This window comes from Chrysemys picta, chromosome 4 (assembly GCF_011386835.1).
Source record: "Chrysemys picta bellii isolate R12L10 chromosome 4, ASM1138683v2, whole genome shotgun sequence".
Classification (NCBI taxonomy): Eukaryota; Metazoa; Chordata; order Testudines; family Emydidae; genus Chrysemys; species Chrysemys picta.
In genome coordinates, this window is record NC_088794.1 from 100,845,272 (window position 1) to 100,871,732 (window position 26,461).

Here is a 26,461-nt window from a genome sequence, read left to right on the forward strand (position 1 = left end):
GTACCTATGTAATATATTTCTCATCAATTTTTACAGTTTCCACTGATTAAATATATATTGACCCATAAAGTATTACCATTACATCAATTGTCAGCAGATGCAGGAGTATGTCATTTAAATATTAACTATCACATAAAAATGGCAGCTTGATTGTTTGGAAGCAGTAATATGGTGCTAGTTATTGCCACAGTTCTCTAATGCATTAGGCAGCACGCACACACACACCCAAAGAAACCCAAAAAACAAAATAAAAACAAAAAACACGCAACAGAAAACACTGCCTTTCTTATCTACCTTACTGTACAGCCAACAACAAATAAGTTCTTTAAATGACTTTCCTTTCTCTGTAATTTTTTTATTTATTTCTGATCTAAAGAAAAAAATTATCTGAATTGCAAAGGTGCATTAGTACAGTATGGCTAAAGGGTGATTTCTAGAATCAGAAATTATATCCATCATATGTAAGTGAATGGGAATATCATGGGTAGAAGAAGAAATGCAAACAAAATATATAAAAATTAAGAATACTAATACTGTATTACTTTGCTCTGATGAGATGCTCTTTTGTGATAGTTCTCATGCAATATAGCAAACCCAGTTAATTTACCAAGAATTCTTACTAAACCAATTATTTCTTTATTCAAATAGAATAGAATACATTTAAAGCCTTCGGCTTTCATAAATAGCAAAAAGGCATGCTTTGCCAATAATATAAGGTAAATCCCCTATTATATGTTAACTGTATCATCAGGGTGTGTAGACACTTCATAGACCATTAAAACCTTCTAGTAACTGATAGGTAATGGCTCATTTGCTGACTGCAGCAATGTACAAGAGACTGAAACTGAAAGAGAAGCCATCCTTTCTTGCTAATATAACATGTAGAACTTGCTGCTATTGCAACACTTAATGTTCACAGTGTCACATCATTTTTAATGCAAACACTCATTTTCTGCCTTACTCCTATGTTTTCTATTAAAGTGCAACACAAAAACAGCATACATTTCATTCTGTCCCTTTGAGGGTTCCACAAGCAGTTCCAAGTCAAATCAGATATTGTATTGCTATTATTATTGTAAATAAATATTTCAGAGTTTAATGCAGAGGTGCCTCAAATTGTGGGGCATGGAAAAACATTTGCAGGGGGCGGGGGGCGGGCGAGTGGCAATGCCCCACTCAGCAGAGCTCAGTAGGGTGACCAGATAGCAAGTATGAAAAATCGGGACGGGGGATGGGGGGTAGTAGGTGCCTATATAAGAAAAAGCCCCCAAAATTGAGACTGTCCCTATAAAATCAGGACATCTGGTCACCCTAGGGCTCGGCCAGCCCCCACAGAGGTAGGGAGGGAGTGCCACCTTCACCCCCTGATTCACCTCAGCAGGCCAATCAGCCTGTGCGTCACTGTCAACATCTAATAATAAATATATGGAGATATACCTATCTCATAGAACTGGAAGGGACCCTGAAAGGTCATTGAGTCCAGCCCCCTGCCTTCACTAGCAGGACCAAGTACTGATTTTGCTCCAGATCCCTAAGTGGCCCCCTCAAAGATTGAACTCACAACCCTGGGTTTAGCAGGCCAATGCTCAAACCACTGAGCTATCCCTTCCACTCTTAAAAAGTAACAGATGGTCCTGTGGCACCTTTAAGACTAACAGAAGTATTGGGAGCATAAGCTTTCATGGGTAAGAACCTCACTTCTTCAGGTTCTTACCCACGAAAGCTTATGCTCCCAATACTTCTGTTAGTCTTAAAGGTGCCACAGGACCCTCTGTTGCTTTTTACAGATTCAGACTAACACGGCTACCCCTCTGATACCTTCCACTCTTCGCAACCACTGCACCCAGCACTGGCTCCGCCCCCAGAAATAGTCACACATCCCTTCCCCCACTCTGAAAATCTGAAGGGAGAGGGCCAGGTATTGGCCCTGCCCTAGTGGTGAAGCCTGATTGCAAGGTAGAAGCAGCACACTGAGGAAGCTGTGGCTGTGCCATTGGTAAGTATCTGTGTATTTGAAACTTACAGGTGTAGGTAATTTAATTAAAGCTGTGCTAAGGTCTCCATTAGCGTACTCATAAACCTATCATGCATACTTTTGCATGTGCCTATTTTTGTCTGGGTTGAGGGGCACAACCAAAAATTGTAACTCAAGAGGGTGGGGGGGAGGTAAGAGAAGAGACACAACTCAGTTCAAAAAGTTTGCAAACTGCTGGTTTAAGGGCTTGATATTTCATTTCATTTTTTCTAGTAGGCTCATTACCACTATTATGAACTTTTTACATCTTCATTCAAAGTAACTATTGGAACATACTTTTTAAATGCAAACAACTCATCCTGTCCCAAACAGATTCATACCACAGTTACCAAACAATATCAATACACCCCTACCCAGATATAACACGACCCGACATAACATGAATTTGGATATAACGCGGTAAAGCAGTGCTCCGGGGGGGCGGGGCTGCGCACTCCAGCGAATCAAAGCAAGTTTATTACCTATAACGCAGTAAGCTTTTTTGGCTCCCGAGGACAGTGTTATATTGGGGTAGAGGTGTAAATTAGTTACTGTCTCGTTAAAGTGGCAAGTGTATCAAACTTCTGGTATACAAAGTTTTCTAAGATATTGACATATTGAGTGTTTAATTTGCTTAATTGCTTTATATTAATCTGTCTTCCTTAGCCATTCCACTAATTTGTATAAATGGAAATAGAAGCGTCAAGGAAACGAAATGCTTTTAACCCTTAACTATAAAATCATGGTTTTGGAGGGGGCAGGGGAAAGGAGAGAGTTTAAACAAGAAACTCTAATCTCAATATTAGTCTACATGTCTTTAATCAACATGGGTATTTTAAAAATAAACCAGCATGTTAAACAGCACTTGTTTTACTCAGTTTCTCTAAAATTTTCAACAAAATAAAAATTCCAGAAGCCTCTTACACATTTGCCTTGAAGTTAGAGACTAATTACATTAACTGATTTATTAATAAATGGGGCTCTTTGTCCAATTATTGGACGTACTAACAGACTTGGGAACAATTTCATATGTCTAATGTGCCTTGAAACCATTTTTTTTAGGTTAATTACATTTCTAAGTAAAGTCACTATAGATATGCCCCTTAGGTTTTACACAGGAAGATTTTAAAAAATGATTACCTCATTGGCTAGCTCCAGTAGTACAGGGGCAGCTGCATTTTTCATCACCCCACTCAGGTACCTAGACAAGACAAAGCCAGGTAAATCTGCAGTGGCAAGAAAAGGCCATCTTCAACACTTTAGAAATACACAGGGGACACTTTCTCTTGGGCAAATGTCACACACAGCCTGGCTAGAAAACACTAGTTTAAAATACTTATTTCCAAAAGATTCCCTATCATTAACTTTCTATGGTTCCCTCCTGCAGATGTATAAGATATATCAACCTCAGTTAAGTACTTATTAAAAATACAATGAATAAGCCAAGAAAATCGTCTTTCAAAATTGTATTTTTAGCTGAATGCCATATAAACAAATTATATCTGTATTATTAAAAGATGCATAACACAAGAAATCTCTACTATCCACAATGAAGATTTGGGGCTCAACACTATCTTCAAATGCATATGCATGCATCATGTAGCTACTGTGCATGTGGGTACAAATATGCAAATGCAACTACTGATTTTACCAGTTAGGCAGCAGTCTCAAAGCTGTGATGCAAGCTTTCTGTATTTAGACTTAACAATATCAAATGAATGCCACAAAAGGAAAAGAAAAAGACATTTTATTATCCGGACTGTACGTATGGGTGGTGAAGTTTCTGACCACTCCCTCACACTGACTAAACCGCCTTTTTGCCTCCTTACTATCATTATTGTTTGATGTTTATATTGCAGTAGTGCCTAGAGGACTCCTTCAGGATTTGGTGGGAAGGAATTGTGTCACTGGCAGTTCTGAGGGGGCCAAATGGCGCTTAGTGGCTACACTCTAAAGGATGGGAGTGGGAGAAGAGTCATAAAAAGTAATGTAGTATGCAACCTCTTCAGAAGATCAGTTTTGTGATAACTGTGTCTCTGCACAAAATCTAAGACTAATTGGATAAACTGCCAGAACCTCCCATACTGTAAATCAATCAAATACAATTAAAAAAATCTGTGTCCAGGAAAAGCAGAAAAGTGGTTTCTAGTGGTTGGACAATGACAAAGTCAGGAAGTCTGAGGTTTGTTGCTGACTCCAACAACAGCTTGCTATGAATGGGTCAAAATGTATTTACGCCTCAGTTCAACCATCTGTGAAATAGGTACAACAGCATTTACCTACAACTCCTCACAGGGGTATTGTGAGTTTTAACATCTGTAAAGCATTTTGAGGTTCATTCATGACAGGCATGATAGAAGATCATCTTATGGAAAAACATTTTCAGCTGCATGAATAACTACTTAAAAATTTCCCAGTATACAGATGAACACATATTTGTTTTGGTGAAACAAACAAGAGTTCTCAAATTTTCAGATCAGTAGCACTCACTCAACACTGACATCCTATAACTTCATACTACCTGGTTATTCCACTGTCAGCAGTAGCTACTTTCTTTAATCTATTACAGGCCAAAAGCATCTCTAGCCCTGATGTGTACTTTCTTATGAACTTAGTGACTTCGTGTCTTGAAGACACACACTGTGCTGAGGTGGACTGCTTCATGATGCTGAAAAGCATCCTGGTCTTTCTGGTAAACAGCTTCCAATTTTACCCACCTCCAAGATTACTTCAGGATTTGAGCACAGAGTTGAGCACAAATCAACACCTACACTCAGCAGCACTATTACCTGTTCCCAGCAGCACCACTATTCCAAGCAACCAGGACTAGTACCATTCCATCAATGGGAACCAATGATTATTACAGACCAGTCTGCTGTGCTACAAGCGTAAACTATGGCAAATTTGTCTTCCAACACCAAGCCTACTCATCTTAACCCTCAACCACATCGTTGACAGGTGTCAATCCTGTTGCTCCTCCCAGTTCCCTCCTAGTTGGCGGGCAGATATTCACCCTGTTGCAGGCAGAAGCAATTTGCCCTTGTAACTTACATAATGTATTATTTATAAAAAGAAAAAGCTGAAGTTCAGACAAGCCTTCCCCGCACAAGGATGCAGAATAATTGTTCTTGCTTTGTCTCCAAGAAAGAAATGAACACCTCATAGAAGAAAGCCAGCACAAACTACAACAACATTGAAATGAAGGTCCTTTTAGAAAATCATGCTTACTACTTTTGTACATGGCACTTCGGTATTATAGTAACTGGAGAATTAAAAAACACTATACTGAGATAAAAGTTTCTTCAAATGTTACAATAAAAAAAATGTAATATATGTACCCTCATTTAAATTTTTCTGCCAAGTATTCAAACTCTATTTAACTACTTCAGTCAGACAAATCTTTCCTTACTTAGCCCAAAATACCCACATGGAATCTATTAAATTAGTAGATTACTCACCAAGCTATTTTAGTACATTTATTAATGTATTTTATGCAGCTGAGTTAAAATTAACAAGACAAAATAATTGGAGAAAACATTTTTTACATCATTTCCACTACCATCAAGCTTCAGACATGTGAATTTGTTATGCACTACCATCATACTTGAGACTGTACAAAACATGAGGAAGATAGGGGGCCAAATCCTGCTTGCCTTAAGAAAGCAGACTACTCACACGAACCATCTTACTGGCACCAATGCAACTACTGCTGCATATAAGGCAAGCAAGGTTTAGTTCCATGTTTCCTGCTCTAAGACACTTATAATAAAAATAGACAAACACTACACTGGGTGATCTGGAGACACATTGATCACAAAGTGGTTAAAGTGCTAATAATAACACTTCTCAGAACATGTTGAAACAGTCACAGTTAATGTATTGTTATTTATTGAAAGTATACTAGTGAAAATTAATTAGAAACAATATTATGTAGTAATAGTGTGAATTTGAAATATTTTTTAAAAATATCCTTCCTAAACAAGAATCAATACTGGGACAGGCAAAATGTGACCATTGTAATGTGATAAGGCAGTGCAACTATTTTTCAAAAGAAAATAGCAAAAAATGGTGCGTTAGAGATTTTCTTCCTTCATGTCTAATATTACAAGGTTGTCCTTAGTTCTAAATATGCGACTTTGCAGAAACATTGAGACTAGCTAATTGTTTACAAATGAAAGCTTTTTGTTTATTTTCCTCATTCATAAAGATATTAAAGCATAAATACTAGACACCTATAATCACAATCTCACTTGCCATGAAAGCTCTTCAGATATGTCAGTCTACATAGTAATATTTTAATTGTATATCTCTACCAGTTATCAGTATGCCCCAATTATGTCATTGATATGTCTAAAGAAAAGTCAGTAGAAGTAAGACAAAACCATAAGGTGTTAGCAATTACTATTTATTAACTCAAGATGCATACAATTGTAAAATTATTTTGTAAAATGACATATTAAAGGTTTTCATTCCTCCTTAAAAGGTGTTTCTGACATTCATGTGGTTTTAAGTTTTAGTTCACTCCTGTTTACGTTATATTGGTAAATATTAATTTAATATGCAATTTTTTACATAATAAAAAGTGTCTGTAGCTTAAACAACAAAAACATTTATAACTGAGCAGGCCCCCTCAATTTGGGTAGTTTTCGCTCACCAATATAATTTATATCATCAACCTTGGCACGTAAATCTTATAGCTTTCAGAATAAGGCAATATATAATACTAACACATGTGCTCCAAGAGATATAATTTTGTCATCTTGTCTTTAAGCCTAGAAATTCTGCTGCTAAAACTGAAGAGACAACTTCTGACTCAAGGATCTTTCACTGAAATTATCTTAGGGTACTTCCACCATCCTATTTGTTAATTTATTTTTATATGAAATTAGCCTAATAACCTGATTTACTCAATTATAATTACAATTAGTAGGTACTACAATACCTTCTAGTGGGATGGGAAGGTAGGTCATACCTTTGGTAGTAAGTTTCAATAGCCTCAGCAGTGTGATGCTTTGCATGTGTTCTTTTGATTTGTTTCTGAGAAGAAAGAAAAAACAAAACCAGAGACTTTTATGATGTATCACATCAGACATATAAAGCATGAATGTCTGAGTGCATGCTTTTTGGCCACCGTATTCAGCTTATAAGGGAAACTGAATTATATTTTGAGAATTCTATATAGAAATGGTTTTTCATCTATCCATTGAATAGAATGTCTTCAGACTGTACTGCAATGTACCATATATGTAAAAGCCAGTAAGGTCATAGTAATTGAATCTAAATAAGTTTGCTGAGGTCTGCAGAGGGCAAAGAAAAACTTGTTCTCTCTTTCAACCTTTGTATTAATTTTCCCTCAATTCAATTCCATCTAAGTCCTCTGCACTCTAGTTTTACAATTCAATTGCCATTTTTAACCAGGAAGAGCATTGCTTAAAAACAACTTATTTGAAAAACCACAAAAAGTAATTCCACAGAGACTTGCCACTTGACTGACACCTGTCATCTCATGATAAATGACTCCATTTTCTGCCTCTCTTGCCTTCTGCCACTCCGGCAATGGTCATTTATCATCATCTCTGTCAGCAATGGAAAGCAGCACTGACAGTGCAAGTCAGCAAACATTTAGCACATGGAACCACGCAACACAGGGAAATTATTATTGTCAGAATAATAATGGTTTAGCATAATTTATTACAGGTCCACCAAATAAGCAAAGGCTAGATGTTATTAGACAGATGGATGGGTAGGCTTGGCAGCCATCCACTGAGACTCAGGCGGTGCTTGATGTGGAAAAGGGAACATCCTCCAAACCAATCAGAAAGCTGGCAGTTCAATTACAAAGAAATAAAGGGACATTCATCATTCAATTAGGCACCTGTCAACCCTCACAAAGGAGAAAACTTCTAACCTGGTACTCCTGGGAGAAGATGCTCAGCAGAGTGGACTGCGATTGACTGGAACAAATAAAAGAAGGACAAAGTTAATTACTGGAGTGCACTGCAAAGAAACAAAAGAGAAGGGAGCTTCAAAGGTAGGCCTGCTGCCCTGTAATCTAACAGAACATGAAAACAAGTGTGGAAAAGTTGTTCCAGATGAACACCTCAGACAAAGGCTTCCTGCTGCTAGGTCAAGGAGAGAGAGAGTATGAGGGAGGGGAGAAAAATATAGCAAGAGTTTCAAAGCAAACTAACATTGTTTGGGTGATTCTTTTTCAGCTTCAGAACCCACAAAGTCATATCAGTAGCATGTAGTGGAGTTAAAAGGGAGGGGAAGAACGAAAACAAAGCAAATTTCCATTAATAATTGATGGAGTTAAATTCCATTAGCAGTTGGGAACATGCCGCTTGTTCATTGGCAACATATTGAAATTCATTTTGTTAGCAGCAAGGGAACCTCTTCAGTAGCTGTCTCATATTCAGGGTAGAAACTTAGCTCTCTGTCAGAAGTAGCATATGGGACTACTGGAACATTCCCACTGAAACTGATGTGCTTTGAAAATAGAAACTTTCACAGCAGGAAGCTGAGATTCCCCGGAGTCGGTCATTTCCAAAGGCTGCCATAAGCTTCATTCATCTAAGGCGCCACTCAATGTCAAACACCTGGCAATGAAGCAACCTGGAAAACATTCTTCCCAAGTGGGAATTTTTCCCTCAGAATTGTTAACATTTAGAAATGGGACAAGATTTTTTCCTCTAAAAGGCAAATCAATACCACACTGCTACAGTCTTCAATTGTCCTCTGCGGATATATCCAGCTCATCACATCTTGAATACAATTAATTACTTCTGATATATTTTCCTACCAGATGCAAGTTGAACAAATTACAGTTTCAATAAATCGAATTTTATAGTACAGCAAAGCAATATGAATAATTAACAGTTTTCCTTTCATGACTGCATCTACTAAGACATCTTAGATTGTTCTGATATTCAGGAACAAAGACTGAAATCATATTCCTCTATCAGATAACTCATACAGTTCACTACACAAGAATTTAACAATAGCATTATGTCTGTGTCTTTCTACTGTGTTTTACATTGCTGACCCTAACATGGTACAAACTTAAATGTTCTATCTAGATACTTATTAACCCCACTATGGTAGTATTTAAGTGCCTCATGAACAGCTAAAGATAAGGAAGTATTATCACCATTTTATAGATGGAGAACTGAGACACAGAGAGATTAAATAATGTGTCTAAAATTCACACCAAGTGTGAGGTAGAACCAAGATAAAGTCCAGATCTCCCAAATCACAGGGCTTTTACTACAAGATCATTGTTTCTTTACCTGCCCCAGTCATATCATTATATTTTAATATTAGAATTATAGATGGGTATTAGTCTCTCTAATATACAGTTTTACAGAATACTACTGAATAGTATTATAGAAAAATTTAACAAAGTTACAAGACAGTCAAATGATGCAAATAAATGCATATGAAAATTTCATATTTAACGTATTACTCTTTATATTAAGGTAGAGCCTATAAGATCCAAACAGGATCAGAGTGTCATTTTGCTAGGCGATTGGTTTGTGGATATGGTTAGAACAACAGGCAAGAATGATGCCTTAGCAGCAATGATTTGAATGGATATGAGGGAGATGAGAGGGGTATCAGAAAGATGAGGAGTTTGCAGTAGTTAATATGGGAGACGGTGATGGCCTGCACAAGTCTTTTGATGGTGTGGACGTACAGAAGTGGTGAAGCAGGGATCTCAAGGATCTTATGAAGGAAGCAGCAGCAAGATTTGGGCACCATCTGGATGTGAGGAGCTAGAGTGTGTGGAGTGCAACATGACACCCAGATTATGGGCCAGGGGAGGCGGTGAGTGAAAGGGAGGATAGTTGTGTTGTCTACTATGACAGAGAAAAGGGAAGATTGGGAGGGAAGACAAGGAGTAAAGATTTCTTTTTAAAATTTTAAGCTGATAAATCCTATTTTTCTTTAAACAAAAAGGCTAAAGTGACAAGTCATTCTACAGTATGGAGGATATGTATATAAATTAAAACCAGTAAAGACTAATAACAGATGGAACAGGAAGTCTCCTATGGCCACAAATTATTTCAAAAGATTGTAGGCAGAAACCTTAAATCACTTTCAACATCTTATTAAAATAAAATCATGATTTTATTAACCCCCAACATCTTATTACAAGAGCTGAACTTCATGATCCATTATTTATTTTTCTTTAAAAAAAAAAAAAAGTGTCTGTCACACAATTTAAATAAGAGAATTGTTTCTCCTTTTCTTGATTGTATGCTCAATGTAAGATTTCTCTTTGATTAGTTCTGATTATATTCTACATCTCTTAGTGACTTTAATTGACCTGCTTCCTCTCCTAATCCCCAACTTTCTTCTACCAGTTCCCTTTCTCCTATCCATGTTACCCCAATTACTGTACTTTCCTGTTTGTTCCCTCTTAGTCTTGCATAACTCGAATTTTGCGTAAGTCGGAAACATATACCAACCCATTATGCAAAAAAAAAATAAAACAAATAACCCTCCTATTTCTAGCTTACAGAACTTTTTCCGTAAGTGTGAATTTGTGCAAGTTGGGTTTGCGTAACCCGTGGGCGGCTGTCTGTACTATCTAGCTGAAGCTATTTAAGAATGCTTTCAGGGGTGGGGGGGAGAAGAGGAAGAGGATCTACAACTTATGGATTCCTTGGACTCTGTTCAAGGCTGTCAACCTTGCACTTGAATTAACCTTTTTACCTTGAAGATCATCCATAATGAACTTTCTACTCAGTAGGTATAAACACATATTGACATTTATGCCATACTTTCATCTCCATGCCTGATTAGTTTAATTTTTATTCTTGTCATTACAAAGTTGGATTCCTATGGACAACAGCAGAATGGATTCTAAAGCCTCTTCTTTCAACACTTGGAGATGCCTAAATCTTATCTAAGAAACATAAATGGCTTCTATTTTCAAAACTGAAATATCATCTTTAGGCTCCAACTCACATACAACCACAAAGACCTCCCATGTGAAAAATATTATGGGAACGAAGGTTTGTTTGCATACAGGGCTGGGCTCTGAGTCTACTGGACTAAACTATAAATAATCAATGCCAGAGCCAACTTTAAATTTTGTACAAGAGTTAAATATAAAATGCGTTAGGAGAAAAACAGCGGGCATTTCCTGGAAGAAGCAGCTTTTGTTTAAGTCTTCTGGTTGTTGCTACCATCCACAGACACCATTCTGGAAATTTTGAATGCAGTGTATATTTTTTGAGTATCTATGGGACAACAGATAATATGTTGATGCAAATAAAATTATATTTCATAGATTGTCACAGTACAGAATTAGTTTATGTCCATGCAGAATCTGGTAGACCAGAGGATTTCATTAGCATCAGTTCCGATATTCCAGACAGCTCTATATAGAGGATGCTGGCCGAACCAAAGATTGGTCTGTGGCCCAGCTTAAGCTACAGTGTAGCATAGCCTAAATCAACAAGTTATATCACTCAGGGGTGAGAATTAGAAAATCCTATAAGCAACATAATTTATGCCAATTTAAGCACCAGTGTGGGCAGCGCTATGTTCATGGGAGAGCTTCTCCCACCAGCATAGTTACTGCCACTCGCAGAGACTGGAGTAATTAAGCCAACAGGAGAGCTCTCCCATCAGCTTCAAATGGCTACACTGGAGAAGCTCTAGTGTAGCCATAGCCTTAGTCTTTTGCTAAATACTATATTCAGCCGGGTTTCAAAACGAAAAAGAAATCCCTTTGAACCTATGCTACCAATAGTTGCAGATAATTTCTGGTAAATTGATTACACTTTGTAATTTTTATTTTTAAATGTATACCACACATAGCATTTTAGTGAATATATAATTTACACTTTGTTAGTTAATTTTCTAAGATTTCAGCAACTGTACATACTCAGGGAATAAATCAAGCTTACCCTTTAGAGACTCTGATTTTAAAACTGATTCTGCCTCTATCCATCCTACACACCTCTCCCCTATATGTGTTTTACTTAAGTCGGTGAAGCCAAAAATTCAGCTTCACGTTTTATGAATTTAACCATAGTACATAACAGAAAACTCCAATTCAGCATGGATAAACTCCAAACCAATAACTAGGGCCCTACCAAATTCACGGCCATGAAAAACATACCATAGACCGTGAAATCTGGTCTCCTCCCTCTGAAATCTGGTCTTTTGTGTAATTTTACCCTATAATATACAGATTTAATTGGAGAAACCAACATTTCTCAAACTGGGGGTCCCGACCCAAAGGGGGCTGCGGGGGCGGGGTGTGAGTGTGTCACATGGTCATTGTAAGGGGAGGGGGTCACGGTATTGCCACCCTTACTTCTGCACTGCTTTCAGAGTTGGGTGGCCAGAGAGCAGTGGCTGCTGGCCAGGCACCCAGTACTGAAGGCAGAACCCCACAAGCAGCAGTACAGAAGTAAGGGTGGCAATACCAAACCATGCCATTACACTGCTGCTGGTGGCAACACTCCCTTCAGAGCTGGGCTCCTGTTCAGCAACTCCAGCTGCCCAGCTCTCATGGCAGTGGTGCCAACAGCAGCAGTGCAGAAGTAAGGAAGGCAATACTGCAACCTCCCTTCACTAATCTTGCAAAAAAAACAAACAAACCCCATTTTGGGTCAGGGCTCCTATAATTACAACACCATGAAATTTCAGGTTTAAAATATATGAAATAATGAAATTTACAATTTTTAAAATCTTATGACCGTGAAATTGACCAAAATGGACCATAAATTTGGTTGGTCTCTACCAATTACTATTAATCAAACATATAGATAATAAACCAGCAAAAAGCAAAGTGCATCATAGGACAACAATAATAAAGCTTTAGGAAAAGGGGAGGGGGAAGAAAAAGATTTGTGCTATGCATAACAGACTAAAATAAAACATTCAAGTGGTGTTTTTTATTTTGTTTTAACAGAAGACATTTATTTCAATCTACAAGAGAAGTAACTTTCATGTTATAAGAAAGAATGTTCCACCTCATTAAGAACACAAAAGTACAGGATAAACATTCATTTAGGAGATATTTGAGCATTTAACAAACAAGACCACATATACAAAAACAAGAAGCTATTGTTTTTGAAGACCCAAAGCAACAGATTCAAATTTCATAACACACACATATAGTGGGTCTCCATTATAGGAATTCAAGTAGGATTTCTCTCTCTCTCTTTCAAACTATCCTGCATGGACATGCATTGTAAGTCACAGTCTAGCATAAAACGTTCATAAGCAGATCTCATTTGGTATATAGTAATTTCTTTATTATTTTTTCCTATACAGACGCTCCTCGACTTACGCAAGCGTTCTGTTCCGGAACGCCTTGCGTAACTCGAATTTTGCATAAGTCGGAAACGTATACCTGACAATTACGCAAAAAAACCAAACAAAAACAAAAAACTTTTTCCATAAGTGTGGATTTGTGTAAGTCGGGTTTGCATAACCCAGGGGGCGTCTGTATAAAATAGTTTGTGAACACTGTGGCAAATATTCAATTTATCTTCAAAATAGACCTGTATAGGGTATATATTCATGTTGTACCTGTTCCCAGACTAGTTGATTTAACTAATCAACCAGCTGGCAATTTTGAATTTTGTAATTGAACAATCGGAAATTCATTTTCATCAAACATTAACATTTGAGATTAAAATTCACTGTTTGCAAGTATTCATATCAGTAAAACCTGACCACTCAAATATACATACATGTTTTGCTGGTCACTCAGCTCTAATACTTAGCCACTTAGTGAAGTGCTTTGAGATCATTGGATGAAGTGCTACTAGATAAGTGCTAGATACTACCTGTATCATCCTGAAGGTATTTTTGTTCAAACGATCAGGGTGGATCTGATTTAAATCCCTAGTCAGGAAGACTTGATTTAATCATGGATTTCTACATAAAAATGCTTTTTTGTTGGCTGTTATAACCTTAATACGTATTCTTCACAACTCAGAGACAGATGTAGGTTTCATTCTTAGAAGGTACACACTGTACATTTTTAAAGTGATTTATTTTGAAAACTTTTCAGATTAGTTTTACAGCTATAACAGAAAATGTATGATTGATTGTTTGGTTATTTCATTTACCAAAGATAATTGAAGCAGATATTTATGAAGTCATTGGGTGGTGAACTATCTCCAATTCAACAGGTTAATCATTAATATTTGGAGGATTTTCTTGCCAGGCTGTATTAGGAGGAGAACATTACCAGACAGACATTTAAATTGTTTTATTTAACTAAAACAAAGTTATATATTCTGGATTTTTTTCTTCAACCGAAAACATATAATATTTTAACAAAACAAGCATACAAATTTTGTTAAACATTCAAGTTTTTTAAAATCAGGTTTGCTTTTGTTAAAATTGTTTTGAACTAAAATAGTTAAATGAAATATTTTAAAAAAAATTACATCGACTATGTCAGCCAGGTCAACATGAGAAACTTAAAATATTGGCTTTTGCAGCTAACTCAGTCATCTTTACCTTCATTTTCCTGTTTGTTCATAATCTGGAAGAGAAAAACAAGCTTTTTTGGGTCCCAAATGATTTCTCAATTTGGAATGAATTAGTCCAAAGGAAGAAAATATTCTTTCTACACCGGCAGAAGAAACCACTGCTGTTAAAAGTGAGATTATCAATTCAACAGTCTCTGAATCCAAGTGCTTACATGACTTCCACCAGTTTACTGGTGTGACTTTCTTTAACACATCATCAGCAAACATATTTCTTGAATGGTTCACCCTTAGCTCTGAAGTTTATTATAGTTGGACATCCAGCAATCATCCCTCCATAATGCCATGTCATAGCCAACTCTTCTTCAGCAGTTAAGGTTTGAGTCCAATGTTGAGAACTTTGGCTGTGACAGTGCCATCTATTTTTTCACGATTTTGTTCACAGACTGTCATCAGATTAGGCCAGTTCTTGATATAGTGCAGTCCACTACTGAGTTCCATCGCACGTCTTGTGGGAGAGTTAGCTTGGTTCCTCCCACTTTTTTTTAGAGCAGCTGCTGCAAAGCGGTTGTTACGGAAGTATTTTGCAATTTCAACAACATTAGTCTTTATTTCTGGAACACTGAAGTCTTTGGCTAGGAGGTGCATCAAATGAGCACTGCAACCATATATTATTAGCTTGAGACTCTCTTCTAAATAATTTCTTCTCATCTTGGATACATTTGCAGCATAGTCTGTGACCAAGCTGTGTACAAGACATTTGATTTTTTTTTTCCCCACAGTTTGTTATAGCTTCTACTGCTACTTCTTGTAAGTATTCTGCTGTGGGCGCATTTCCTGATGTATCAATTGTTTCTGTAAGGAAGACATTTCCTTTTTCTGTTGTCACACAAGCACATACAATAGGATTATTGTGGACATTGCTCCACCCATCAAGACTCAGGTTAACAATTTTACCACCTAGACCTTTTGCACACTGCTGAATTTCTCTTTCATACACTTTATCCAGCAATTTGCCTGCAACATCTGCTCTGTTGGGTGGACTGTACCCTAGTCTTACTGACTGAACCATGTTAATGAAGTATGGGTTCTCAATCATACAGAAAAGTCTTTGGCTAGGAGGTGCATCAAATGAGCACTGCAACCATATATTATTAGCTTGAGACTCTCTTCTAAATAATTTCTTCTCATCTTGGATACATTTGCAGCATAGTCTGTGACCAAGCTGTGTACAAGACATTTGATTTTTTTTTTCCCCACAGTTTGTTATAGCTTCTACTGCTACTTCTTGTAAGTATTCTGCTGTGGGCGCATTTCCTGATGTATCAATTGTTTCTGTAAGGAAGACATTTCCTTTTTCTGTTGTCACACAAGCACATACAATAGGATTATTGTGGACATTGCTCCACCCATCAAGACTCAGGTTAACAATTTTACCACCTAGACCTTTTGCACACTGCTGAATTTCTCTTTCATACACTTTATCCAGCAATTTGCCTGCAACATCTGCTCTGTTGGGTGGACTGTACCCTAGTCTTACTGACTGAACCATGTTAATGAAGTATGGGTTCTCAATCATACAGAAAAGAGAGTCTGTTGCATAAACAAATCTGACAATTTTTTCATCAATTACCTCTTTTTGTAATCTGCTGGTTCTTATCACACAATTATCTATGGGCCTGCCTTATTCCTAAACCCTGAGCTGTGATCAGGCTTAAGAATAAGGCAGGCCCAGCAAATGCTATGATACTCTACATTTGTGAGCTAAGAAAAGTGTAGGGAAGCCACCAACAGCAGTGTGTGGCAGGGCCTTACCCCTCCTTTTGCTGCTTCTTCTAGGAAATACACTAAAGGTTTAATACATTTGTGACCCCCCTGACAAAAACAAACACCGTAAAAATTAGTTCTTGTCTAAGTTCTTATTTGCCAGTTATCATTCACAAACTCACCTGTATTGATTTAAGCTAAATCAATTTAAGCAAGGTTTAAACCAGTTTCAGTGTCTAAATTAAGGGTTCACACCAGTGTAAATATGTTGTTTTTAAGTCTCTTTAGATACAATTGGGCATCTTTTCTAAAACAGACCAGCACTTAGAGAGTTCCTCCAATGGTGAAAACCCAAACAAGCATGGAATAGTTTAACAAAATCCGAATACCAGAGCATAAGAAGTTTTCAGTATGATGAAACATCATTAGTAGACAACACTTTGGCTTTCTAATCCCCAACGAAGACAGTAATATTTGAGAAATATTCTTATTATAAAATTGCATTATGGCATTAAAATAATATATATTATTTGTCCGGAACCACTTGCTGCAGCCTCGTATGCTACTTTCAGTATTAGCTTATATTAAATTTAAAATCAAGATGAGGTTTAAGCTCAGCTATTCATCTCCAAAACTAAAACTATCAATCCATTCTGAAATTCACCAATATTAGCTTCATTAAAACATACAGTAGCTTAATTCAAAAGATATTTTATCAAGCACTTCTAACTATGAAACTGTTATAAATGTTTCTGTGAATTGAGTATTAACAGATTCTATAGCTCTGGTAGGGATGATAACCTGACTTTACATGAAATAAAAACAGTTTGACAAAAAAAAAAATCCAACACTGTAGAGGGAGAGTGAGTGAGTAAGTAAAATCTTGCTACTTAAATCCAATAATGTGAGGAGAACCTTATGACAAAGCTCTGTGAAGGATACTTGAGAACGGTTATAACTCCTATGACCTTGACACTGAAGTTGGTCTAACAACTTCTATACAATTTAGTGACGTGTGAAAACAGATAATGGTGCAATACATAGAAATGGCAGCATTTAAAATTCATAGTATCACAAGGCCATTACTTTTCCCACTGGGCCACTTGAACTTTAATAATGTCTGACCTGGTTGGCCAATAAGTTCTAGCTGAAGACAGAGGAAAATTGCCAGTATTAGATACTGTTTGAATGATTTTTCATTTAGAAAGATTTTAGAAATTCCTTTAAAAACAGAGCACCAATTCTTCCTGCGGACAGCTCATTTTTTCAGTGTCTTCTTTAAATGGACAATATATTTTAAGGCAACTCCAATCTGAACACTTTGTATCAAACACATGTAAAGAAAATAAAATGCAGATCTAAAAAAAAAAATGCCGGAGTAAATACAGATTATCAGCAGAGGCAGTGAACATGTAACATAATGCTAGTTCACCTGTGTTATATTCCCTCTCCTTTCAGCCACATCACAAGAAATGATCAGCAGAACTACAGTTCAACAGTCACAGTAAAATAACTGTAACTTAAAAACATACAAAATTATAACTCTCGTTGAGGTATTTTGTAATCTCCAAAAAAAAGAAAAAAAAAGGCAAGTCATCAAGAGAAGATGTAATTTTATGTGCATGTTTGCACACCTATGCATACATGGAGACAAGAGTAGTATTTCATAGAACACACAGCTAGATGCTAAATGAAAAGGATAAACACCGATTAAAAGTACAATTAAAAATGCAATTGTTAAAACAGACAAGAAAGTCACACAAATAGAATATAATATTGTGTAACTTCTTAAGTGAACTGACTTGTCTGCCTATTTTTGCTAATGCATGCTGAAAACAGAAATATCATTTTGGTAGACCTTATCAAAGTTAAATGGCAGGGTATTTGTTGCATATACACTTAGAACATGGAAATCATGAAGAGGTCTTTTACCCTGAAGTAATTGCCCTTCCATCAAATTTTTAAGTAAAACCTCCTGTGTGAAAACATAGGAAACATTGTAAAATTAAATTTTACATATTGGAAAATATTTAGGGCAATACAGAACAATCCAGGTGAAAGATAAACAGATACAGTTAATGCAGTAAATATAAAAACTACGTCAAAACCACATATATAAACTACCTGTCCACGGTGCTCCCCTTCTCATCTCCCTCCTTTCAGCTAATCCCCTCCTAACAAAATCCCATCATAAAATTGGGAGGGGAAGAGTGGAGAAGTCATGGAACTAACATGAGGCTAGTAAGTCATCATACTGTTCATATATTATATCCTTTCTCCCTCAGCACTTTGTCTACCATGTCTATTTTGACTGTAAACGCTTCAGGACAGGGACTATCTATAAAAATAAATAAATAAATAAATAAAATTTACACTGTGTGTGTACAATGCCTTATACAATGGGATCCTGATCTTGGTTGGAGTTCCTAGGCACCACCATAATAGAAATATTAAATATTCCAATATAGAGTGGGTAAATATGCTCAACTATGGCACCACAATGAAGCCATTAGAGAGAGAAATCAGTATCCCTATGAAATCCCACGTTTGTGTGTTTAAATGCGACACTGGTAAACAGTTTTTCCAATATTCAGATTGTTTAAAAGATAGTGAAAACATGTTTGTGTGTGACTTATACACATGTGCTAAGTATTTGGAATCCAGCTTTGGGCTGTTCCATAATAACACCATCCCCAGAAATGACAGCAGAGTATTGAGGGACAAAGCTGAAAAGCATTTTTCATCAACAAAACAAAGTGTTTTACAAAGTTGGGTAAGCATTTATACTCATTTTAGAGATAGAGTAATGGAGATAAACAGGTTTTCTGACTTGCCCAAGGTACAGAGCAAATTAGAGACAGAGCTGGGCATAGAACCCTAGTTGCCTTACACCCAGCCCCATGTTCAATCCACTACACCCGGTACGCCTTCAGGAAGACATTAAATTGATTAAAATACAGGAAGTCATTGTCCAAACTCAGTATAGGGCAGAAATAAGTAAACAGCATTAGTGAATTTTTTTTTTTAAATTACAGTTTTACATCTTGACATTGTAATCTGCCAATCAACTGAGAGTATGGCTCCAAAAGTGCATGATCAACTGATGCACATTACTCCTACCTATTCCATCAACATTTGTATTTCTATCTTCAACTTGATCAGCACATACTCTTAGTATTTCCCTCTGGAGATTTGTTTTAAAATGGCAGTGAAATAAAAAAAGGCAGTGAAGAGAGTACATTATATATCAGTTCTGTGAGCCTTTCACATCTAGCTCACCAGTTCAAATCTGGCCTGAATTGGCAGTGAGCAAAAGCATTGCCATCTGATGATGGGTATTCAGTGGTCTGTGTGAACAGAGTTTGATGGTCTTATTCCAGCTTCCAGGTTGTCTTGCAGAATAAAGACTATAATTACAATGAACATTAAGTGGCAGTTAAGGCAGAGTGACCAAAGACTGAATGTTCAGAGAGATTGGGTTACCCTCTCTTACCCTTAGGGTATATCTCCACTACAATCAAAGACAGCAGTGGCTGGCCCAGGTCAGCTTAGTCAGGCTCATGGGGCTTGGGCTGCAGAGCTATAAAATTGTAGTGTAGACACTTGTGCTTGGACTAGGGCGACCAGACGTACTGTCCCGATATTTGCTTGTTTGTCCTGCGTCCCAACTGACGTGCGGTCGGGACACTGGACAAACAAGCAATTTTGCCCTCCCGGAGGGACTCTCGCTCCCCCCTCCGCCCCGACTCTGCTCCCTCCTTCCCCCATTGGATCCCTCCCCAAATTCCCGCCCTGGCCCCGCCTCTTCCCCAAGCACGTGGCATTCCTCCTCCCTCCCAGGCTTGCAGCTGTAATGGCGGCGCAAGCCTGGAGGGAGGGGGTGGTGGCGGTGCGGCTTCCAGTTCCTGGAGCTGCTGAGTACAAGCTCCAGCACCGGGCGGACAAGGGGGGCTGACAAGGGGGCTGCTCCCCCTGGAGGGAGACGGGGGGGCTCCGGACACCGGCAGTGGCAGGGGAGAGTGGCTCGGGGCCACGCGAGCGAGCCATGTAAAGTTTATCGGCTCGAGGGGGACCCCAGCCGGCTCCTCGCCCCTGTAGGGGGGTAGCGTCCCCACCCCGCGCCAGCATGTCCCGCTGGTCGCCGCAGGCCAGGTAAGGAGCCGAGTCTCTCCCTCCCCCTGGCTCCTTGGCTGAGCCCCCCGTCTCCCTCCTGGGGGAGCAGCTCCCCTTGCCCGCCCAGTGCCGGAGCTCGTACTCACCAGCTCCAGGAAGTGAAAGCCACGCCACCACCCCTCCCCCTCTAGGCTTGTGCCACCATTACAGCTGCAAGTCTGGGAGGGAGGAGGAATACCGCTGAGGAGGCCAGGTAAGGAGCCAGGACGAGGGGGGACTTGGCTCCTTACCTGGCCTGTGGCGGCTGGCAGGACATGCTGGCGTGGGGCGGGGACGCTACCCCCCTACAGGGGCGAGGAGCCGGCCAGGGTCCCCCCCCGAGCCGATAAACTTTACATGGCCCGCTCGCGCAGCCCCGAGCCGCTCTCCCACGCCGCTGCCAGGGTCCGGAGCCCCGCGCCTCTCCCGCACTCCAGCGGCTCCTTCCCAGCGGGGCGGCGGGATACACCGCATGTGCCCAGGGAGGGCAGCGCGCGCGGCTGGGGCCTGCTAATTCCCCTGGCCCCTGCAAAACGTGTTTTTTTTTTTTTTTTTTTGTTCCGCCCTCCCCGCGTCCCGATATTTCATCTCTGTGATCTGGTCACCCTAGCTTGGACTGGAATCTGGGCGCTGAAATCATGCAAGGAGGGTAGGTCTCAGAGCCTGGGCTCCGGGCCAAGCATTTACACAGGAATTTTATAATCCAGTAGCTCCATCGCCATGAGCTTGAATCAGCTGATACAGGCTCAGAGACTTGATGCCTTGTGTTTTTTATGGCAGCGGAGACATAACCTAGATGACCACCTTCCAGGTCAGAGTTGAGGCCTATAAGTTACAGTAATGGGATCACATTGTACTCAGATTGTGACTGCGAGCATCATTTGACAGAATCGTCCCATGTTTTCATTTCCATCTATCTGTTCGGGCAATTATATGGTTCCCTCAACAGCATAGTTTCAGATCACGATACCTCAGCCCATCTCATAAGGACTATAAGAGATTTATGATTATATATAGACTTAATTTGATTTATGCAAAATGAGAAGTAGTCACTTGGTAGTCTCCCCTTACTTTTTTCCCTCTAAATCTGATCTGAGCACATCACCTATTATTTTTCCTCCTTTTTTTAAAGCAATGTACTAGCCTCCAAAATGATAAACGCACCAGTGCCATTTCAGGAGCATATTTTTCCTTTCATACCTATTAACTTCAACTCTAAAGATAATTGGACCTTGGATTTACATTTAAAAATTAGAAAAATACTTTGGCCTGTATAAAAACATATGTGTCAATGAAAAATCCTTAAAAATAACCCCCAAAACACACTATTTGCTATAAGTATATAATCAAATTTAGAAAACTATAAATTATATTTAAATTTAGTATTTACAAGCAATTAATTATAAAAACAGCCAGGTGTCTCATTACATAAATTACTATTAATGTCATTGGCCTCATGCTGCTACAGTATTTAATATTTGCATGTGTCACATGTCAAGTGCACATAGTGTTGCATAACTATTTCCAGGTACAAATGAACACCTAAAAAGTCATCAAAGTTTTTAATGACGCCATTATAAGCAGTTAATTTAAAATAGAAACCATCAGTAAAACATTAACTTTAAAAGATGATAATCTTCAGTATATAATTAAAATAACATGTAGTTCTAACCAAGTCTGGAAGTTATTTTTTCCCCATTGCTAGGTATAACACAAGTACAATTTTAAGTACTGTCTATTTTATAAAGTTAAATATTTAAAGAAGGAAAAACATGTTTACAGCTGAAAATTTAGGATTACATAGCTAACCATATACACCTCTACCCCTATATAACGCTGTCCTCGGGAGCCAAAATTTTTTACCACATTATAGGTGAAACCGCGTTATATCGAACTTGCTTTGATCCGCCTGAGTGCGCCCCCCCACCGAGCACTGCTTTACTGCATTATATCCAAATTCGTGTTATATCGGGTCACGTTATATCAGGATAGAGGTGTATTAAATTTCATTAATTTATACCTCCTCCTTACAAACAGCTAGAGCAGTGTGATACTTTGCTACTTTATTTTTATGTTACTCCTTTTCAGTGTGTTACCTTACAGATGTAGGAAGAGCATACACTTCAGAAAGTTTGTTTCCATCTCCACAAGCAGGGATAAGACAAGTTGAATCCCACAACACTTCCTTCCCACTAAAAATGTGGTGGAGAATATGAAGTATAAGAGGTCATAAAATCCAAGCTGTTCCTTAGACCTGCATTATATATTTTTAAAATGTCGCTTTCACACAAGCTACACACCTAGAGGCAAGAGTTTACAGAGAATATCCAAGAAAGTGATACACGACATGATACAACCCTCCCCTGCAGTTTTTATTTCATTTTATTTCCAACTCCCCAATCTAAAAAACCCTAAGATTTATACACTTCTTAAAGCGCTCCTGAGTACCCTTTGCACCCCCCTCTCTTTAAAGGGATATGATCACAGTACTTTCCCCCTCTGTAAGGGAGCAAAAGAATAAGAATTCTATTGGAAACCTAATCCGTGGACTAGATGAAAGACATGCCCTTCAATGCAAGTATTTTCTAGCTTCGCGTGGAGGCCAGTCATGCCACCTGTCTGAACTGCCAGAATTCCACTAACCCAAGAGTAGGTGGCTGAGTGGGTAAGCTAACTGACTACAACCCAGAAGGTTGTGGGTTTGAGTCTTGCTTGATATAACACTGAAAGGAAATCTCCATTTCACCCAGCTGCAAAATGCCCTATGGTCTATCAGGCTAGGGCACTCAAAAGTGGTCAGATGTGATGCTGGCCACATTGCTCTCTTGTGCACTGTTGGCTATGAAACTGTCTGTGGCTTAATTGCTTCAGCCTGATGAGCCGCTGGCTTGGGGGAACTTTGAAGAAGCAAGGGGCAAAGGCAGTGTTAAAAGAAAGAGGGGGCGGAGACAGGGACAAGGGAAAGTTAACATCCAAAATTACTGTTAAACACAGGGGATTAGCTCAATTTACAGCACTCAAGTCACATGATAGTTCAAATTTTGTAATTTGATAGTGGAATTGTCAAAATACAGTCAAAAGGACTATGCATGGGTTGTTCTAAGTACGTACACAGAGGCTCTGATTTTCAAATGATGCCTAAAGAAGGTGGGCACACAAACTTAACTGAAAATCAGTGGGACCTGGACAGCTAACTCCTATATACCCCTTCATAAAAATCACAAGAGAGTTTTAAAACTTAGTCATTTTAAACTTATAAAGGTGACCCACAAAGAAATAAAAGTGATCATGGCCTTAGTTGCTTTAGGTTGTATAAAAGACCTGAAAAGTTATTATTTTTTTCAATTTGTTCCTTACATTAGAAAGATCAGATCTTAATATGCTACAAGACTCTTAGGAAAACTGCAGAATTAGAGAGACCATGACATTACAAAAGGCAGGAGACTGGAAAGTGAGAATTCAGAGAAGGGATTTTTGGTCAGACTATTTAAATTTCTGTATGTTACTGATAACTAAGTTAACTCATTTCTCCTGTTAAACACTTAGGGGAAAAAGTACTCTGTGAAAGATTCAATACCTCTGCTTCTTAAATTGAGACTTTCAATCCAGTTCTCCAGTAAAAACAGGGATGTCAAAAACTGGTGTTTTGTTTTTAAGCAACAATTTGAAAATTGCAGGAATGAAAAGGGACATTTAAAAATCTGTAAATTGGAGTGGAAATAAACATGAAACTCAATTTTTCTTGGTACCACAAAGTACTTTGTTAATGTACCAGTTTTCACTAAACCAATCACGAAAAAATCTTTATGTTAAAGTTGACTGTTTATATGTAATCTGTTACCTGGAAAAAAAACAGAAGGACTCTCTAGCCACCTAATCACCATATCAATGACACATGCCACAACAGAGAAGCACTAGTTTATTTGATTGATCATGGTAGATAAACTCCAAATAACAGAGAAATTAACAAATGCTTGACATTTGCTCAACATCCATTATTCTGACACTGCTTTCAGAATTTCAAAGCCTGGGAGTATGCTTAATCAACATTCATATTCCCTAGTGAGCTACAGGCACCATATTGCGCCCCGCCTTAGTACTGATGAAAACTGCATATTGGCCATTTCCAAAATGTTCTGGGACTCCACACAGGGCCCCTTCTCGCTCTTGTTCCTGTTCTGCAGTTTTCTTTTAAACACTTCCAAGACAAAAGCATCTGCCAGTTTTTCTCTCTGGGGATGTATGCAAAATGAACTTAACAGTTTTAAGGCAGGAGAAACCCTCACATCTAAATTCATTCATAGGACAGAAAAGGGCCTAAGAGGCCTCTCCAGGGACAAAACCCTGCTGAAATGTTCCCCGACAACAGTGGGAGCTTTATAAAATCTAAGTCCAGACAATTTCCAATTCAAATACCCAGCATAGCATGACCTTTGTCAGATCTATGAGTCCTAGATGCACCCACTATTTTTTTATTCTAACCAGCACAGACATTAGACAGGGCACTACAGCTAAGCAGGAGGTTCAATATTTGCATGCTCTTCTATTGTGAAAATGTAACAGTGACAGCACTGTGTCGAATTCTTTTCCCTCTAGAACTTTAACTCCATAGGAGAGGCATAGCTGACAGATGACTCTCCCAACATCTGTGTTATGTACACTGCACAGCTGAGGAACCTTGGATCACTGTCATACTATCTTGGAGATGACCTACACCTTTCTTATATACCCATTATCTGAAAAAATATATATACCATTTGAAAACACTATGATTTTAACAAAAAGTAAATATGGCAAGAAAGATTAACATAATTTATAATCATTAAGCTGTTCACATAGCAGCTCAACATGTTGTATAAATGTCCTATACAAAATAATTTATCAGACCTGACATGTTGCACATCATATTGTATTATTTAATATGCTTACTAAAATTTCATGGATCAAGCTCCACTTCTGAAAGCACATAGAAAGTCCTAGAAAAATATTTCTTCATACCCCATGATTTATTTTGATTACCTTTTACAGCTACATGACAAAGTGGAACTCACAAAATTACAAGGTTAAGGTTTACACAGCTATTGCTTCATATACTAAAATATAACAAATGGTTTCTATGTCTGTGTAGTGTCTTACTTGAATTTAGCATTCAGCAGCACACTATGCTAAGCACTTAGTTTTCTACTGAATATTTTAATGATTTTAGATAATGCTTACTATAAACATCCTGGCCCACGGTAAAAATGTTAGTGAGACTTTGTATTTGGATTTTTTGGGGTAAGGAAAGACAGACAAGCAATGAATTCTTTAAATTAAAGCAAATCTATTGTTATCAATATGCAGTAAATATTGAGAGGAAAAACAAATAAAAAACCCAACCAACCATGAACAGGAAGAATTTTCAAATGTCACTAGAGGAGTTCAGAGTGGTTCCAGGTTCCTAGTGTAAATTTTAAACATATAGTTTGATCTTCTGTCTTAGCAGGAAGGTCAGAAATTGTATGCATTGGATGGCCAAAAGGACTCCTGCCTAGGAAAAGGATAAACCCAGAGGTCATACTGAACTACTAGAAAAATTATTTCAACTAAACAGATCTTTTATAGAAAACCTTATCGTTCTCTCAGATTGCTGATGACAAAGAAATTCAACAGAGATGGGTGAAAAACAGTGCCCTCTCCTCCCTTTACCCCTCCATTTTTGGGGAATTAAATTTCATGATCAAAAGGTTGTATTTCTAATCTGAAAACAGAATAATGTATAAACGTATTTCTCATGTAAGTAGGGTGACCAGACGTCCCGATTTTATCGGGACTGTCCCGATATTTCCTTGTTTGTCCCGCGTCCCGACCGACATGCGGTCGGGACACTGGACAAACAAGGAAATGCCCCGGAGCCTAGAGCCTGGAAGTGCTCGCACACCCCCCCCCGCCCCGACTCCGCCCCCTCCTCCCCCGATTGGCTCCCTCCCCAAATCCCCGCCTCTTCCCCGGGCTCACCATTCCCCCTCCCTCCACAAGCGCTGGAGGGAGGCCCGGGAGACGCAGGGGAAGCGCGGGGCCG

At 38.5% G+C, this 26,461-nt stretch overlaps 1 protein-coding gene across 19 annotated transcripts in view; it reads right to left on the reverse strand.

The window, feature by feature from the left end:
- Positions 1–26,461, reverse strand: part of CDIN1 (CDAN1 interacting nuclease 1) — a 186,264-nt gene that overhangs the window by 145,397 nt on the left and 14,406 nt on the right. For 16 of the 19 annotated variants that reach the window (XR_010600663.1, XR_010600664.1, XR_010600665.1 and 13 more), the window contains exons 2-4: positions 7,923–7,968; positions 6,987–7,051; positions 3,155–3,215 (exon numbers count right to left, since the gene is read on the reverse strand). The exons of 1 other annotated variant lie outside the window; for it this stretch is intronic. Coding sequence is in view for 10 of the 18 variants with exons in the window: in XM_005299967.5 (XP_005300024.1) it covers positions 3,155–3,215; positions 6,987–7,051; positions 7,923–7,968 (172 nt within the window). In the remaining 8 variants the exon portion in view is untranslated. The remainder of the gene's footprint in view (positions 1–3,154; positions 3,216–6,986; positions 7,052–7,922; positions 7,969–26,461) is intronic. 2 more of the 19 variants (XM_042857449.2, XM_065593234.1) reach the window with 1 other exon arrangement.